Here is a 17,229-nt window from a genome sequence, read left to right as displayed (position 1 = left end):
TTAGTGATCTCTACAGGTCGCACACAATAGCGAACCGAGTTAATATTTTCTCGTGGCGGGATCTACTTAAAATAAAAAGTAGATTTTAATTTATTCTCCTATTTATCTACGCAGTCGTGCACGTTATGAGATAACGATTAAACGTACGATTGAAGGTGGACAGTTTGGCGGGCCCAAATCGCCCGCCCCACTTCTTTAATTCGCGTAGATAATGAGGATATATATATATATGTATGTATATATATATATATATATAGCATGTGGGTGACAAAAAAACCCTAAGAAAGAGAAAAACGCCTTCAAGAGAATACGAAGAGAATCGTTCTCTGTTCGGAGATCTTTGAGAGAGTCTCGAAGATCAAAGGTGATCGGAAAAAGAAGTCCAAGATCTTTAGCTAGCACTTGGATCGTTGGAGACTTTCATTCGTGTGTGTGGATACCGGTAGAGGCGCAACACTTGGGCGCTAATCCGGACACAATCGATTGTCAATTTACTTTTGATCCGTAAAAGGCACGTGTCGAACTTCTGTTTAAATTTCAATATACACATGATCCTATCTAGGGTTTCGATTTATAGATTCCGCTGCGTTTTTAGCACCTGAGAAACCCTACAGTGGGTATATGAACATTTTGAGGAACTTTTCAAGGTCCGCAACCTCGTGCCTTTGGCTCTTAGACTATAGCTTTCAGACACTCCAAACCCGACCCGATCCCCCCATTTGACGCCCCTATTTCCTGGTCAAGATTTTCTCAGGCCAGACGATATTTACCTCCCTATAGTGATCTCATTCCCCTTTGTTGTTGGTCTACTCGTTGTGTATTGCCATATGGAACTATGTCAGGTCTCTTGCTTCTCTAGAGCCTGAGTGGATTGCGTTTTGTCAAAGAAAATTTCTATAGGTTTGGAGCTCGTTACAGAAACATCCAAGATTAATTGCATATGTGAAACGGTTTTGCTAAATACATGTCATGTTCACAGGGGATGGTCATGCTGGGCATTGCAACCGAGGAAACAATACGTACCCATTTCCAGGGTCAGGCCCATCAATCTGGAGTCATCCCATGTGCTCTTGTCGTCAACAAATTTGATTTTTCCTTAACAAATTTTATCTTGGTCAGACTCATCATGTGACTCATATTTCTCCACAAAAGGCATGTTTTGTGTAAAGTCTTCATGTGACCCTCTAAACACTCTCGTTGCCAATTGGAATAAATCGGCAAAATTATGGCCTTTGAATTTTTCTCCAAGATTGAATTTTAATTCACTGGAAGCCAAACTCATGAATTCTTTCTCTGAGAGTGAAGTAAGGCATCTATCTCTAGCCCTCTTGAATTGACCAACAAATAAATCAACCTACTCATTATCGTATTGATAGATTCTGTCCAAATCAACGATCGATGCCTCAGGTATTGCCCTACAAAATTGAGGATGGAATTGTCCTTTTATCTCAGCCCAAGTATGGATTAAATTAGGAGATAGATTGGTACATCAAGTAAATGCAGTTTTCAATATACTGGTCTAACAATTCCTCTATCAGCAGATATTCGTTATGCAATCGTACCTGTCGATTTGTTGAATATCTGGAAATTGGTATATCTGACCTTGTTTGCCCCCTAGGTTCAGGATAGATAGGTGGAAAAGCCCGACCTTCTTGCCCTCTAGGGTCATGATCGAGGTCCTGGTTGTCGACGTTATGACCAACTGGCAAGTTAAGCCTATGGGGTGCATTCCTTATATTTGGAGATGGAAGTAGACCAAAAGGTCTTTCATTAACCACATTTGGTATTACCCCTAAGGGCCGAATATTTTCATTATTTGTCATATGCCCCACTTGTGGAATACTTTGATTTGCCACATTGTTTTTGTCGACGTTGTTAATATGGGGACGATTAGCCTAATTATTCCCACTAACCAAATTAACCCGATTAGGGTTTTCAGGCCTTTCCAAAAGAGAGATTGTTGACACCTATAATTTTCTCTGACGAGGCGAACATGCATTCCTAGTAAAATATATATAACAATAACAAAATGAGACGAAGAATAATAAATGACAGACCAATATATAAATAAACAAAGAGGAGAAACCAATTTCAAATTTTTAGCAAAACATCAACAGATTTTAAAACCCTTCAGCCCAAAATTGAAATGAGCACTAGCCCATTCCATGCGCTAGAGCCCAATTACTTACAACGAGGTTGCGTTGCCCCGCCTTCATTCTTTCGAGCTTTTGCTGGATTCAATTACTTACAACGATCAATTTTTTTTTGTTTAATTTGTGATTATGTTGTCAAGCATATTATATGTATTTGGTTTGATGTAGCGAAATCGTTTGTCAAGCTTATGAATTTTCGAAGTTTATAATATCTCTTTAAATATCAAAATAATAAAACCAAATGAGGTAATAATTGTTTCCTGCAAACCAAAAAATGAGTTGCTAGAGTTGCCATAAGTACCTGTGTTCCTAAGAGAAATTAAACATACCGTAAAACTCAAGGACAACAAACCTTGAGATAACTTTGTATATACGCTAATTATAGTAAATGATTTCGTGATTTCTCATATGAAAGTATATGAATCAAATTTGCCTGCAAACTCAAGCTGAAGCTATAAATCCTTTGGAAACCCTAATTTTCCTTCAAAATGCAATCCGATGTGCATATGGAAATGGAGTCAAATCACTAAGATCAAGCCCTTTGGGATTTTTTTATGTTCGGGTGCTTCCATGGTGTATGCACAGTCTCAAGCTTTTCAAATGAGTATTTTTATTCGGGCTAATTCCAAAAGAAAAAAACCAATTTTATCTTGAGTGACAATTTTGGTTCGAACTTTTTGTTTGTCTCAATAAAAAGCACAAACTTTACTGTAGTCCCAAATCTGACCCCCATGATGTGAAATTTTCGAATTGTTCGGATCAGATTTGAGATTTAAGTGAAAGTTGGTAATTTTTTATGAGACAAAAAAAAAATTCGAGCCAAAATTGTCGCTCAAGGTAAAGTTGGTATTTTTTTTAAATTTTAATTAGGCCTATTTTATTCTCGACCAACAAGAAGAAAAAAGAAAAGATTCGCCCAATGCAAGCACGACAGAACTCACTGGTTTTTTCGGACATTGATGGGACAGAAACTATAAAACGAGGAAATAATTTTTTCATCAGGAACTGCTAGAGAAAACAATTACTATTCTTGTGAACTTAATGTGCAGCTAGAATTGCCATCATCCAACATATACGTGTTGTAAAGAGAAATTAAACACGTTACAAATTTCAAGCACAATAGACTCCAGGATAAATTCAGAGCATGTTTGCTTGGACTTAAATAAAAAGCGAAAATGATTCTTTTTTTCCGGCCAAAAAAAAAAGCTTAACAATATTATTGGAATTTCTAGGAAATTACGAAAATAAATACGCGGCTTTACGTGTTAACCTTTTGAGTGCCGTCAAAATTCCAGGAGTAAGTCGTAAGATTTACATTAAGCAAAAAAAGAAAAAAAGAGAGGAAAAATCTAAGGTCGGTCCACAACTATGTGTAGGGACAAGATTGGGAAGAAAAAAATGAATTAGCATAGTTCTAGAAGCTATATATGTACCTAAGTTTCCACAAATTACAAAAAAAAATAAAATGAAAAAGAAACAATATTCCTCAGCTTCCTTCCCGTTGGCTTGGCTGGACCAATGAACTCACGACCGTTCTCTCTCTTTTGTTTTTTTGTTCTTGGTCACGACCGTTCTTTCTCAGCCGCTCAACTTTGACGGCTCCCGGCTCCAAAAAAAAAAAAATAATTCCATTTTCCAATTTCATTGACCAAAAAACAAAAAAGTTTCCAATTTCAATTTTCCACTTTTGCATTTTAACCTGTCCAGAACCTTAACCTAATATGCAACGTGATTTCTGAACTGTTAATTTCTTCAACGTTGTCTCCGAACTTTAAACCTAATGTCAATGTAATCGCTGAATTTTTAATTTATTCAATATCGAACATTCTCATGTAGTTCGTGTATTAAATTGAACACGTACCGAAAGTCCATGGATCACATCGAACCAAAAAGTTCATGGATCATGTTGAACAAAATTGAAAATTCTCGATGACGTAATCTGAATTTTAATTTATTCACATCGAGCATCTTCATGCGTTCAATTAAATTGAGCAACGTACAAAAATCCATGGATCGCATCGAATCAAAAGTTCATGGATGCGTGTTGAATAAATTAAAAGTTTCGCGACCATATTGAGCATTAAGATAAAGTTAGAGAATCACATTGAACGAATTAATATAGTTTAAGAAACAACGTCGCGCGTTGAGCCAAAAGTTCAAGCACGCACCTTCCGCGTAGTTACCCCTTTTCATTTTTTTTCAATTCCAAATTTAATTTACATAGCAAGAGATCCGTTACGGACGGGCAACGGTTGTCTAGTCAAAAAATCAGCAAAGCTTGTGGTTGTGGACCCCACGCGCCCCCGAACGATTTTGCCCGGTTCAAAAATTCAAAAAGGGGGCAAAAACGCGGACGACGATTCCACCGCCCCCCCACCACTCCCAGGTGGGGACGACCGCACCGGATCGGGCCCCACCCCAGCCCCCCCACCCACTCCGAAAATGCGCACCCCGGCGCATTATATCACCCGGCACCGCCCCGTGACGTTCCGCCGCCAGCTAACCCGACAAAAGAGAGAGAGGCTTCCACGCGAGCGCCATCTCTCTCTTCGCGTTCTTCTCAAGTCAAAGCTCCGGTTTCTCCTTCCTCTCTCTCTCTCTCTCTCTCCACGTCCGCGCGAGCTCTAGGGTTTTGGCTTCTGGAGGAGTACTGGTGGCGGTAGAGTTCGGGGCTTAGCTCGGTGTTGAAGGAGGGAGGGAGGTTGGTGTGGGTGGGTGGGCGTGGGTGGGGTAGCGATGGCGACGATGGAGAGCTTGATCGGGCTGGTGAATCGGATCCAGCGAGCTTGCACGGCGCTCGGCGACTACGGCGGCGGGGACAACGGCGCTTTCTCTTCGCTCTGGGAGGCGCTCCCCTCCGTCGCCGTCGTCGGCGGACAGGTCCCTCCCTCCCTCTCTCTCTCTCTAGATTTCTTCGCGCTCGGCCTTCGGGAAATCGGTTATGGTGTTTTTTTTTTGGCGGAGGAGAATCAGGAGGAATGTCTCTTTCTATTTTTTATGATGAGAGAGGGAAGACGGGGGCGGTCAATTTCGCGAGCCACTTGCGAAACGGGAAATCCAATTTTTTTTTTTTTTAACAAGGGAGGAGAGAGAAAGCGAGGGATTTGACAGGGTATAGTCAAGTCTAAATTAGCAAAACACGATGGATCTGCGAGAGCTTAGATGTGCTCACGATTGATGTCGAGTGGGGAATGTTTTCTCTTGGCGGACGAGTGTTTAACTGTTGGGTCATGGAAGTTCGACTCAGGGAGGGGGGACTGATTGTCTGACCGGTTGTTCAATTTGCGTTTTCGAGTGCAGAGTTCGGGGAAATCTTCGGTTCTCGAGAGCATCGTGGGCAGAGACTTTCTACCCCGAGGATCTGGTACGTCGGTCGAAACATTCGGCCCCCCGTTTTGATTCGATTCGGGACATTCGATACGAATTAGCAGGCGGGTCTTTGTCTGATTGTTTGCTGAGGGTTGTTGTTTTTTTTCTTTTTTTGCGATGATGGGCAGGTATCGTGACGAGGCGGCCTTTGGTCCTGCAGCTTCACAAGACGGAAGATGGAGCACCGGAATATGCAGAGTTCCTTCATCTGCCCAAGAGGAGATTTTCTGATTTCGGTACAGACTGTTTTGCCTTCTGATTCAATTTTGATCAATGTAATGTACTTGGTTTGGTTGCGTCTTCGTTTCTGGGGTACCGAATCAATTTTGCCCTCAGTTCAGCACGTTGAACTGCGTTGATGGATAAAGTGCCCCTAATTTGCAACATGTGAAGAGTAACTATCCAATTATTGAGGACAAAGTTTCTCTAACTAATATTGAAATGACTATTTAGGACTTGGTATTTTTTTGAGTTCCGGCCGATAAAATCCCTGAGTCTTGTTTACAAAGGACTACTATAGCTTAGTTGTCCTTTCTACCTTTTTTTTTTTGCCTCCACAAAGTCGTTTCATACCTTGTCTTACCGTTGGAGCTACAATCTGTTTCTGGTGTCACGTAGAAGTGAGACTGTGAGCCAGTATGAGAGAAGATTGGAGTCCTTGTCTCTATTTTCTAATCTGTCGCAAGTTTTGGTGCACTCTGGCAATTATTGAAATTCGCTAGCTGCTGGTTCCATTGACAGTCCTCCATTGTGTTTAGCATAGCTCGGGAATATTTGTGCTTTATTAGTTTAAAATGGGAATCGCTCTCTGTTCAGTCATCTTTCCCGAGTGACATCTTTTAGGACAATAGTGTGGGGACAGTGACCCCCCCTTAAAATTGGTCTTTTTTATCCAGAACTGATTGCGCTTTCTTACCTAGACCTTAAGTGAAAGTAGTTGAGCTATGCCACTCCTGTTTTCTAACAATTTTCCGCATGGATTGATTTGTAACTTGTTTTATGTCTGCTTGAAATTTTAAAATGATTTAGGCGACATGTTTATATCATAATATTCTCCATTTCTCGTGCTCCATTTAGAATGAACATATAAGGATGGACCTTTTATTCTGTGCGCATTACTATTTTTAGTGTCATCTTCCAGTTTCTGCCCATCCATTGATAAAATCATGATTTTCCTCCCTGTTTGTTGCTCTATTTCTTATCCTGACTCCATAATTGGTCTTGTAATTTCAGCCCTCGTCCGGAAGGAAATTCAGGATGAAACTGACAGGGTTACTGGGAGGTCGAAGCAGATATCTCCTGTTCCAATTCATCTTAGTATATACTCTCCAAATGGTATGTTTGAGCTTGCGTTCTTGCAAGTTGCAATAGATACTTTGCTGTATTTCTTCATTATGCTGCACTCGTAGAATTTCGCAGCACTAGGTCCTATTTGTGGTTGTAAGAGATAAAACATGGGTTTTTTTTTTTTTTTGTGTGGTTTCTTTAGCTTTAGTATTTGTTGCCTGCTTGCTGGTTTTATTTTCGTATTTTGTTCTTGAAATGATGTACAAGATGTTATTCCGTTGATCATTTGTTTTGTTGTTTCTTCCTCCTATAATTAATTTCTTGCTATCTAACTGTGTAATTCAAAATGCTATGTTGACTGCCGATGTACATTCCTTTTTAGGATTGAATGTTGTCGTCGTCCCAAAATGCAGGTTTTTTCTTTTCTATACTAAGAGAAAAAGACTGAGTTGCATCTAATTGATCAGGCAAAATGTAGGTTTTGTGTTTTTCCAGTTTTGTATGTAAAAATGACCGATTCACGTTTATTTTTAACCTTTAGATATGATTTCTTAGTTATTAAGCCTCTATTTGCTCTTTTTGGGGTATGATACAATTGCTAATTGTGTTTCTGATAAATCTATTTCTTAAATTTGGCATGATTGCAACTCTATCTTATCTGCTTCTCTTGAACTTCTTGTTTTTGTCTTTTCTGCAGTTGTCAACTTAACCCTGGTTGATTTGCCTGGTTTAACGAAGGTTGCTGTGGGTATGTTTCTTGTTTAGTTTAACTTAGCATTAAATTTTTACCCAATATGTTTTCCTTGTACTTAAGAGAGATTTTTCCTCTTCAGAGGGACAGCCTGAAACTATTGCTGAAGACATTGAAAACATGGTTCGATCATATGTTGACAAGGTAATGAGATGTTGCCAATTTTTTAGATGCACTATGTTTACTTTGAAGTTTTCAAATGGTCATGACCATATTGTATTGTGCTATGCAATGTATACGGCTGTTTTATCGGGCATAACTTTTGATCGAGTTGAAGGAAAATATTAGCTGTCTTAGTTTTTCTTTCCAGTGCACGCACATCGTCAGGTTTGTAGCTAATGTTAAAAGCACCCGCAAAAGGATGTGATAATTTTGGGGAAGCAGTTTTGGTTTGCCTTGTAACTTGTTCAGGAGTTAGAATATAAGAGTTTCAGGTTCTATTTGCTTTATTTACTCAAGGTTATGTTATGGGAACTGGTTATGTATATACAAGTGAATATGTTCTTTGTGAAACAGCTTGATCAGAGTTATGATGAATTAAGCAGTTGTAGATCATTTTTGTTCAAATCTTTGGATTGACTTGTTTTCATATTTTTGGCATGTTTATTGGGCATTGAAAATAGCTGAGATGGAGATGATTATAAAGTTAATGCTTCTGCACTAATGCTTAATATATGATTAGACTTGTGTTTTTTGTAGCCTAATTGCATCATACTAGCAATATCTCCTGCGAATCAGGATATTGCCACTTCAGATGCGATCAAGCTTGCCAGGGAGGTGGATCCGATGGGTATGGTCTGCTTGTCTGGTGACAGTTACTAAATTTTTTTTCCCGATATGGATGTTATTAGTCATAATTCACAAAGATGTTTTCATCAGGTGAACGGACATTTGGAGTCTTGACTAAGCTGGATTTGATGGACAAAGGAACTAATGCTCTGGATGTACTCTCTCTCTCTCTCTCTCTCTCTCTCTCTCTCTGTGCGTGTCTGTCTGTGTCTGTGTGTGCTTGTATGCACACATGGGCCTGTCTCTGCCCCTGGGCATGTGTATGCGTGAGTGTGCCTGTGTCTTTTGGAATATTCTGTATGCAATTTCTTTTGCTACATGCACCCCTTTTTGGGGCTAAACATCACCACCTACATGTTTTCTTATGTGCACTTTTTGCACTCAGGTTCTCGAAGGAAGATCTTACCGGCTGCAGTTTCCTTGGGTTGGTATTGTGAATCGATCGCAAGCTGATATCAATAAAAATGTGGATATGATTATTGCGAGGCGCAAGGAGCGTGAATATTTTGCAACAAGTCCTGATTATGGACACTTGGCGAGCAAAATGGGTTCAGAGTATCTTGCAAAGCTCCTGTCAAAGGTTTGACCACTATTTGCATCATCATGGAAGTTCTATTACTTTGGAAGGATTTATTTGTAACAAAGTGATCTTGATTCAGCACCTGGAGTCTGTAATTAGGGCACGGATACCGAGTATTACATCCTTGATTAATAAGAGCATTGATGAACTTGAATCAGAAATGGATCATCTTGGCAGGCCCATTGCAGTCGATGCTGGGGTGAGTATTGTGTAAATGTGCAATTATTGATTAAACTGGTGCTCCTTACGCTGTATTTAACTGAACTCTGTTTCTGTAGGCTCAATTGTACACTATCTTGGAGCTTTGTCGTGCATTTGACAGGATCTTTAAAGAGCATCTGGATGGAGGGTAAATTCCTTCACTTTTTATCTCTTGCTCCATCCAGATTGATGACATTTGGTGGTTGAATAACCTTTATGCTTTTTTGTTATACTTTATGATTGGTTGTGTAATTTCTATGGAAAAAACTGGTATCAATGACCGAACTTTTCTTTATTAAAATTATTATTGGTTTGTTGGTTGTACTTCATCTGTCAAGTTGCACGCAGCTGTTTTGTGGATAATATATAATTGGATTATGGTCATGGAGTGATAGTTTAATAGGAAAATATCGTTCCTCGACATTCTGGAGCTGCTCAGCTTTACATAGTACATGTTTTTGTTAACTTGGGAAATGCGGGTGTTTATGGAGTATGGTCACGGAGTGATAATATTCAACTGTGATCTTTTGTTGTAAATGGGAACGTGGGTGTATTCGTAACTCATTAATTGTTAGCTAAAATTGTATTGGTGACAAAAACTAGAAATTACTTATTTCTTTTATGAGTGGAAACTTTTAAATGCTGATCAATAGAATGTTCCTTCATATATTAAATAATTTCATGAAGCTTAAATTCATTCCGTCCTCTCTGTTGTGTATTTCCTTATTAAGTTGGTTGTTTCCTGTGTCCTTTTCAGGCGACCAGGAGGTGATCGTATTTATGGAGTTTTTGATAACCAGCTTCCTGCTGCTTTGAGGAAGCTTCCATTTGATCGGCATCTCTCTGTTCATAATGTTAAGAAGGTCGTGTCGGAGGCTGATGGTTACCAACCTCACCTGATTGCTCCAGAGCAGGGTTACCGGCGTTTAATTGAGGGGTCTCTGAACTACTTTAGAGGCCCAGCTGAAGCCTCAGTGGATGCTGTAAGTAGTTTTTTTGTGTGGAATCTTATGGTGCCTCTAATTCTTCATACTTCTAGGAAACTCATGAGTGTTACATCACAGGTGCATTTTGTTTTAAAAGAACTCGTGAGGAAGTCAATAGGTGAAACACAGGTAATTTGGAGAGACATAATTATATTCAAATCCCACCCTTTACATTAAGTTGAATTGTGGTCACTGATGAAACAGGAGCTTAGGCGCTTCCCAACTCTGCAAGCTGAAATTGCTGCTGCAGCTGGTGAAGCTTTAGAAAGGTTCCGGGAGGATGGGAAGAAGACAGTGATACGTTTAGTGGATATGGAGTCTTCATACTTGACAGTGGAATTCTTTCGTAGACTTCCCCAGGAAATGGAGAAAGGTGGAAATCCCGCTACTGCAGCAACAATGGACCGCTACACAGAAGGGCACTTCAGGAGGATAGCTTCCAATGTGTCTTCCTATGTTGGCATGGTGTCTGAGACCCTTAAGAACACAATTCCCAAGGCCGTGGTTTATTGTCAAGTTAGAGAGGCCAAGCAGTCTTTGCTAAATCACTTTTACACACAAATAGGACAGAAAGAGGTTCTCTCTCTCTCTCTCTCTCTCTCTCTACACGCACACGCATGGAGAAACGCACAGGAAGGACGTCAAGTTGCTTGCTTGTGTGGTTGCATGTGTTAATATTTTAAACAGATAGGACATAAAAAGAGGAGTTATCCAGAGGGCAGATCTGTGGTTACTCCTGTGATTGATGTTTCAAGTATGCCTACCAAAAAAGGAAGAAAGACGACTGGCGAATGCTATTTACTTGGAATGTGTCAAAATGGTGTGGTCTAGCAGTGTCCCCTTATCCAGAAGGAAAAGGGGGAAAAAAGTAGAGACAATTTCTTCGGGAGCTGGAGCATCTGCACCAGTGTTAAAAGAGCATGTCAACCTAGGTGGATTAATGCAAGTGTGCTAGTTTTTCATGGGTGTCTTTGACTCTTTAGGATAATGTGCTGCCTTGCTGTTGTAGGGAAGGGCTACTAGCCCGTTCACTTCTTACAAGTGGTGGGCTGGTGTAACATGTAGTGCAATAACTGTCAAGTTGGAATTACTTGTCTAGGCTGAATGTAATCCCTTTAGAGTCTGCACATTGTGTTCTTGAGCATTCGGCTGCTTTTTAATCGTTTTGGTTTTCATTCCTTTCACAGGGTAAACAGTTGGGTCTAATGTTGGACGAAGACCCGGCATTGATGGAGAGGAGGCTACAATGCGCCAAGAGGCTCGAACTATACAAGGCAGCACGGGATGAGATCGATTCCGTTTCGTGGGTTCGATGAAGTTAATTACATGTACTAAATTTTTCTGTATGATAATAGTATTCATAGACATGGGCGATTTGTTGACTGAGGAAGCCTTGCTCATTCTTTCAATCACATGCCTTATAGATAGATATAGATGTCTTATTTTGTATTGTTTTTCGATGGATGGCCCGGCATGTCACATTCGAAACCATCGGCGCACGTGATTTACCCCCAGTATCTGCGCAGTTCGTTTATTAGATTGTACAGGAGCTCCGTCTGTCTGTGTATATTGATTGAAAGATTCGAAGCCTGGTCGTGTACCTTGCTACCCCTGGATTGGTGACAACTTTTGTGTATGCAGCATCCTCTACGATGGGTGAACTGTCGCATCGCAACACGGTACAAAGGGCGGGTCTAAAATTTTGGTTCACAGGGCCCACTGAGACCAACAATTTCTTGGGCTCTCTAAATTTTCGGGCAACTCATATTCAACCAGACTCACAAAAAACAGTAGAAAAGCTGGTCTTGCCCGGTTGTCTCCTCTAGCTAGTAATGGGTTGAAATTGGTATAGTGTCGACCTGCTGATATTCATATTTGGTTGGGCTCTACTTCGATAAATCTATTTCAGCTTTGCTTCGAACATTTTAGGGAACCGATACTTCTTCACCTAGCCAAATACATAAAAGTTGTCATAGGTGCAATTGGATCTACTTCAGATCCACAATGATAGTGGAGCTCTAGCTTTCCAAACCAATTTGCCATTTTGGGCAAACCATAGTTCGCCAAGCCTACTAATTTTGATTTAAAGGAAAAATAACTAAGTCTGACACCAATTTGGGAGAAAATTACCAAAACAGTCCTAAACCTATTGCAATTGTGTCAATTTAGTCATAAACCTTTTTTTGTGATAATTCAGTTCTAAACCTTTTGCATTTGTGCCAATTCAGTCTATCCGACCAATTTTGGTCAGCTGGCGCTGGCGTGGACCCTAGCCGGTCGGCCGGCAGGCAAACACTGACGTGATAATTTTTAAAGTATATATTTTTGTTTTTTCAAATTTTCTTATTAATTTTTTCCTTTTTGTTCCTTTTTTTTTTCTTCATCTTCTTCGACCTCTAGCCGGTCGCCGGTGACCGAGGAAAATGACATAAGAACAAGATTAGGGTTGATGGGGCCTTTGCTTCTATGGATATTCTCCCTCCGGAGCATATAATAATCTCCCCCGAAGAGCGACCAGAATTCACGTGTCTTATTGTACGTACATTACTAGTTAAGTTGGTTGTCTTTATGCCCATAATCACCAATTATTACATGATTGAGAATTCATCGGCGGTTGGTCGGCACCCAACCACGGCGTGCCATTTGCATTTCTGGGTCCCGTGGCCGATGCCGGCTGTGGCCCTCCTTCATCTCTAGCTAATATATACTCAATTAGCCTAATGAAAGATTAAAAAATAAGTTAAAATAAGAAGACCACTATTCAAAAGGATGCTATCAGGACGAGAATATATGTGCGTCTTCCTCATCGGACTGAAGCACAGGCTTGCTACTGTCAAGCATAACTGAGCGAGTTCTCTCTCATGAGTGGTTGGTATAGTTTTTGATTTGAGCAAACATGGTGAAGCTAGCTTTTGGTAGCTTGGGGACTCCTTCAGCGTGGGGTCTCTGAGATGTTATCTCGCCGAGTTCATCGCGACCCTCCTCTTCGTGTTCGCCGGCGTCGGGTCCGCAATTGCTTATGGCAAGTACACCATGACTGACCGTCTTTTTTGAGGACACATATTCGCGTGATGTTGTCACGTCTTTAAGCACGTTCCATCCCTAAGTTGCATGTACCGATGTCAAAACAAGGCCGGTGAGGAAACATACGAGTTTCTTTCTCGAGAAATTAGTCTGTGTATATACTGAGTGTTCCATTGTGTGTTTCCGATAATTGGTCGGCTTTTGAAGGAATATGTTTTGTGTTGTCTTAGGCAAGCTCACGTCGGATGCGGCCCTGGACCCGGCCGGACTAGTCGCGGTGGCCGTGGCCCATGCGTTTGCACTGTTTGTGGGGGTATCCATCACGGCGAACATCTCTGGTGGCCATCTGAATCCAGCTGTCACGTTCGGATTGGCCGTCGGAGGCAACATCACCATCTTGACCGGCATCTTCTACTGGATCGCCCAATGCCTCGGTTCTATTGTTGCCTGCCTCCTCCTGAAATTCGTTACTAGCGCCGAGGGACATACTCTTGCACAGGACCATAAATAAATCCTAGGATCAATGTATAAAATATGATTTGGCTTAATGATGAAATCCAGTACATAACTATTCAAATCCTTACTCAAATCCTTACTGTAGAGCATACCAACCCATACTGTTGCTGCTAGCATGAGTTCAATAGCAGGCCTAGTTATGGAGGTCATCATCACTTTCGCACTGGTCTACACCGTGTACGCCACAGCAGCCGATCCCAAGAAGGGCTCGCTAGGGATCATTGCGCCCATCGCCATCGGCTTCATCATCGGCGCCAACATCCTGGCCGCTGGCCCGTTTAGCGGCGGGTCCATGAATCCCGCCCGCTCTTTCGGGCCTGCCGTGGTCAGCGGCGACTTCTCTGAGAATTGGATCTACTGGGTCGGCCCGCTCGTCGGAGGAGGGCTTGCCGGGCTCGTGTACGGTGACATCTTCATTGGTTCCTATGCCCTAGTACCCCCTTCTCGGGACTATGCTTGAGAGAGACAAAACTCTTGTGCTCTGTGTTTTAAGTTTCAGCAATTGGGTTTCCTGTTGTTCGTGACGGTGTGTTTTGCTTGTTGCTTCTGTGGGCTTGCTCTTGTTAATAAATCACAAGTGTACAGCAAAATCACTTCAGATTAAACTACCGTTGCTTCTTTTATTGGGTGTCCTAGCGTCGCGACCCGTAGCATGAGCACAACATCTCAACCTTGAATTAACCGCTTCATACTACACAAATTTTACATCCGAGACTTGTCTAATGTCATTCACGCACGAACTTGAGTGAATCTCGAGCCTTCCACTACGTTGTAGTGACTGAGTTGTTAACATGCTCTATTTGTTCAGCGAAAAATGAAGGATTTGAAAAATACTCACCTAAAAATGATCGCTTGAAATAATAAGTCAATGAAAAATATTTTCATTATCGATAACAATTTATCTCTAAACATCTTCGTGGACAACGAAAATATTTTTCATTCATTCATTTTTGTAAGCATTACAAGAAATTATTTTTGCAAAAGTATTTTTCAAATCATTCATTTCACACGAAATAAACGGAGACTCTTAACCAATTTGAATCGTCAAGATGTCAAATCACCCGTCGCGAGGTGAAAAGAAGATGTGGAAATAACATTACAGAGTCGTCCACTATAGTCAGTAGTTTATACAATGAAAGGGCACATGTACAGCACATCAGGTCGAGGCAACAGGCACGCTACTACTAAACCAGCTTATTCCGGCGCGCACCAGGTCCATGCCGGTGTAAATACAAGGCGCAGCTGCCCTGTCCTCGCCAGGGCCTCGACAAGGGCCGACGACCCTCACCAAGCCACAAGAGAGGGCAGACGACCCTGGCTATGCCACAGCTCATCTGAAAACATCACTGAGAGCACAATCCACTTGCAAGAATATAATATCTGTCACCGTCTCATCATACCAATGGCAAACACAATGCTAATTCTCCCAAAGAGATGAGGAAAAAGAAGTGCATTTGATCTCATCAATCCGACAAAGATTGTTTACACAATTCCAGCATCATTATCAGTGCAAGAAAATGTATACCTCGTAGACATCCATGACTGTAGAATGTGTTGGTTCCAATCAAGCCCCAGGAGCAACAGTTCTTTATTACGACACCAGCAACCCACCTTTTTGCTCATTTAGCAAGAAACTTAAAACAATTCATCAAGACTTTTACAACATGTTCAAACCAAAACTCAAGCGAATTACTCCATCTGTATAGCAAGTTCCAGCTAAGTATTCAGATGAATGTAACTCGAATGCCATCCCGCAATTCTCAACTCCACCAGATGGCTGTAATTTGTCAAGAACCATCTCAACAAAAGGTCCAAAAATCATAAAGTCGTTCATGTGAGTTACTTTACCCATAATATAGCTCTCGACAGTGGTTCCGTGTTGGAGCTCTCATTCCATCACCGCAACTCCTCCAGCAGCCTTTATCTTCTCCATTATGTCATTTGCCTCTTCCTTGGTGACACCCTGTTTAAGCAAAACAGGGGCCTTCTCGACAAGGTCCTTAGCCTCCTTCAACCCCAAATTGGTGAATGCCCTGACTTCTTTAATCACTTTAATCTTTGCGGCCGTATCGAATTTCTCCAGCTTCACATCGAATGCTGTTTTCTCCGCCTTTTTCTCCTCGGCCTTGGCGGATCCTGCGCCCGCTCCTCCATGCGGGCCTACGTCCATGCCTTCGGTAGAGATCGTCTGCATCTTGGGATGCCTTAGTCTCTCCTGAAGAGCAGGCCCAATTTGGGCACGCTCTTCGGGCGTCATTCCAGCAATGCGCTCGGCAAGCTGCATGATTTTATCCGAGGGCGGAGGTCTAGGGCCGTACGGATCATAAAAAGCCGGGTATTTATACCTCTTAGGCTTGGCATTGGGATCCCTGGGGACAAAATCATGCTGGAACGAGCGCGACTGCAAAGGTCCCGTAATGCCCCTGAGGCCGAGCCGAACATATGCAGACCTGACAACTAAATCAAAAGAAGACCAAGATGCATTAGCTCATTCGAGCAGCAAGCGAACCGCCCCGCCGCCCGCCCCCCACACAACTCCTCCTACTTCCGACCCCAGTTATCAAATTCAGTCGTCGGGGGCACAAGGCAACGCATATGGGGGACCTAATTCACAGTTCGCAAAGCAACGTCGTTTCGCAAAGCCAAATACACAGTAAAGGTAAGGAAATGAACAGTACCGGAACAAGCAAAAGTCTAGAGACGCTACCTCCCTCCATCCGGCGAACGAATCCAAAGCCAGGCCAAGCCGCCGCCGCCCGCCCCCCCGCTCAATCCTCAGCTCTCGCTAATCGCACGGTCATCTGAACACGAGAAAACCAAGAAAGAAAACGTCAGAGCCCCCCTCCCGCACGCGCGTCCATCAGGAGCCGAGCTGAGAGGAAACGGAACAGCCTCCGAAGAAGAAGAGATGGACTCACCGGCGGATCGGTATCTCCGGCGAGGTGGAGCTAGGGTTTCGGCGAATCAACGGCGAGGGTAGAGAGAGAGAGAGAGAGGGGGGTTGGAATGGTCGAAGCTGAGATTTGAGAGAGAGAAAATAACCCCAAAAAAAAAAAAGAAAAGAAAAAAGAGGAAAGAGTCAAGTGAGATAGGTAGAGCGCATGAGTGACGCTTGTTCTGTTTATTGGGCCCGGTGGGCTATGCGGCCCAAACTTTTTGGCCCAATAAAGAGGGGCTCGGCCCTTCTCCTCCCCCTCCCCCCCTTCGAGCTCCTCCATCGGCGGCGGGGCCGTCGCGGATGACCCCCCCAGTCGACGACCGTCTCCGGCGACCCTCTTCTCGTCCGAGCATATACCGTCGGCGGCGGCGGCGGCACCACCACCACCGTTGACTGCTCGTGCTTGTTTTGTGGCCCCACCCCTGGCGGCGCGGTCTTGATATATTTCTATTCGTTTTGTTGTTTCTATAAGTTACGGTAACGACTACATCTATAGATCAAATGATGGGTGGTGCGTCTGTTTCGCCGAAAACTTCGTGATAAAGGAAAATATTATCTATGGAAATCATTTTCATGGAAAACAATCAGTTTTTCATTTGCTTGGTGTTTTGGGAAAAGTGATCTCCTTCTTACTA

At 42.3% G+C, this 17,229-nt stretch overlaps 2 protein-coding genes and 1 pseudogene across 3 annotated transcripts; 2 read left to right on the top strand and 1 right to left on the bottom strand.

Annotated features, from left to right (window-relative positions):
* Positions 1-4,887: 4,887 nt before the first annotated feature.
* Positions 4,888-11,543, top strand: LOC115691952 (phragmoplastin DRP1E). Of its 2 annotated transcripts, none has more exons than XM_056305818.1 (15): positions 4,888-5,033; positions 5,454-5,517; positions 5,651-5,758; positions 6,756-6,857; positions 7,507-7,557; positions 7,643-7,704; positions 8,260-8,337; positions 8,427-8,504; positions 8,735-8,929; positions 9,009-9,128; positions 9,208-9,278; positions 9,888-10,113; positions 10,195-10,245; positions 10,321-10,692; positions 11,304-11,543. In XM_056305818.1, the coding sequence occupies exons 1-15, from the start codon at positions 4,890-4,892 to the stop codon at positions 11,430-11,432; spliced, it is 1,851 nt and encodes a 616-aa protein (XP_056161793.1). In that variant the 5' UTR covers positions 4,888-4,889; the 3' UTR covers positions 11,433-11,543. The 2 variants fall into 2 exon arrangements, with proteins under 2 accessions (XP_056161793.1, XP_056161792.1); XM_056305817.1 differs by having other exon boundaries at positions 8,260-8,350; positions 8,440-8,504.
* Positions 11,544-13,012: 1,469 nt separating this feature from the next.
* On the top strand, positions 13,013-14,532 carry LOC115691950 (probable aquaporin TIP-type; annotated as a pseudogene).
* A 561-nt stretch (positions 14,533-15,093) lies between these two features.
* On the bottom strand, positions 15,094-16,671 carry LOC115691949 (uncharacterized). Its single transcript, XM_030618700.2, has 3 exons — positions 16,575-16,671; positions 16,364-16,457; positions 15,094-16,113 (listed from the first exon to the last, which is right to left on the bottom strand). The coding sequence occupies exons 2-3, from the start codon at positions 16,371-16,373 to the stop codon at positions 15,545-15,547; spliced, it is 579 nt and encodes a 192-aa protein (XP_030474560.2). The 5' UTR covers positions 16,374-16,457; positions 16,575-16,671; the 3' UTR covers positions 15,094-15,544.
* Positions 16,672-17,229: the final 558 nt, after the last annotated feature.

This window comes from Syzygium oleosum, unplaced genomic scaffold (genome assembly GCF_021117445.2).
Source record: "Syzygium oleosum isolate NSW1041296 unplaced genomic scaffold, Sole_v2.1 Sole_v2.39, whole genome shotgun sequence".
Taxonomy (NCBI): Eukaryota; Viridiplantae; Streptophyta; class Magnoliopsida; order Myrtales; family Myrtaceae; genus Syzygium; species Syzygium oleosum.
This window is presented reverse-complemented; position numbering and strand designations above follow the sequence as displayed.

Bases quoted from the DNA above. Each gene is read 5' to 3' on its own strand.
- LOC115691952 (XM_056305818.1), top strand. From the start codon at position 4,890: ATGGCGACGATGGAGAGCTTGATCGGGCTGGTGAATCGGATCCAGCGA. The intron at 7,705-8,259 runs GTAATGAGATGT...TGTTTTTTGTAG, and splicing joins TTCGATCATATGTTGACAAG to CCTAATTGCATCATACTAGC. The intron at 10,246-10,320 runs GTAATTTGGAGA...CTGATGAAACAG, and splicing joins AGTCAATAGGTGAAACACAG to GAGCTTAGGCGCTTCCCAAC.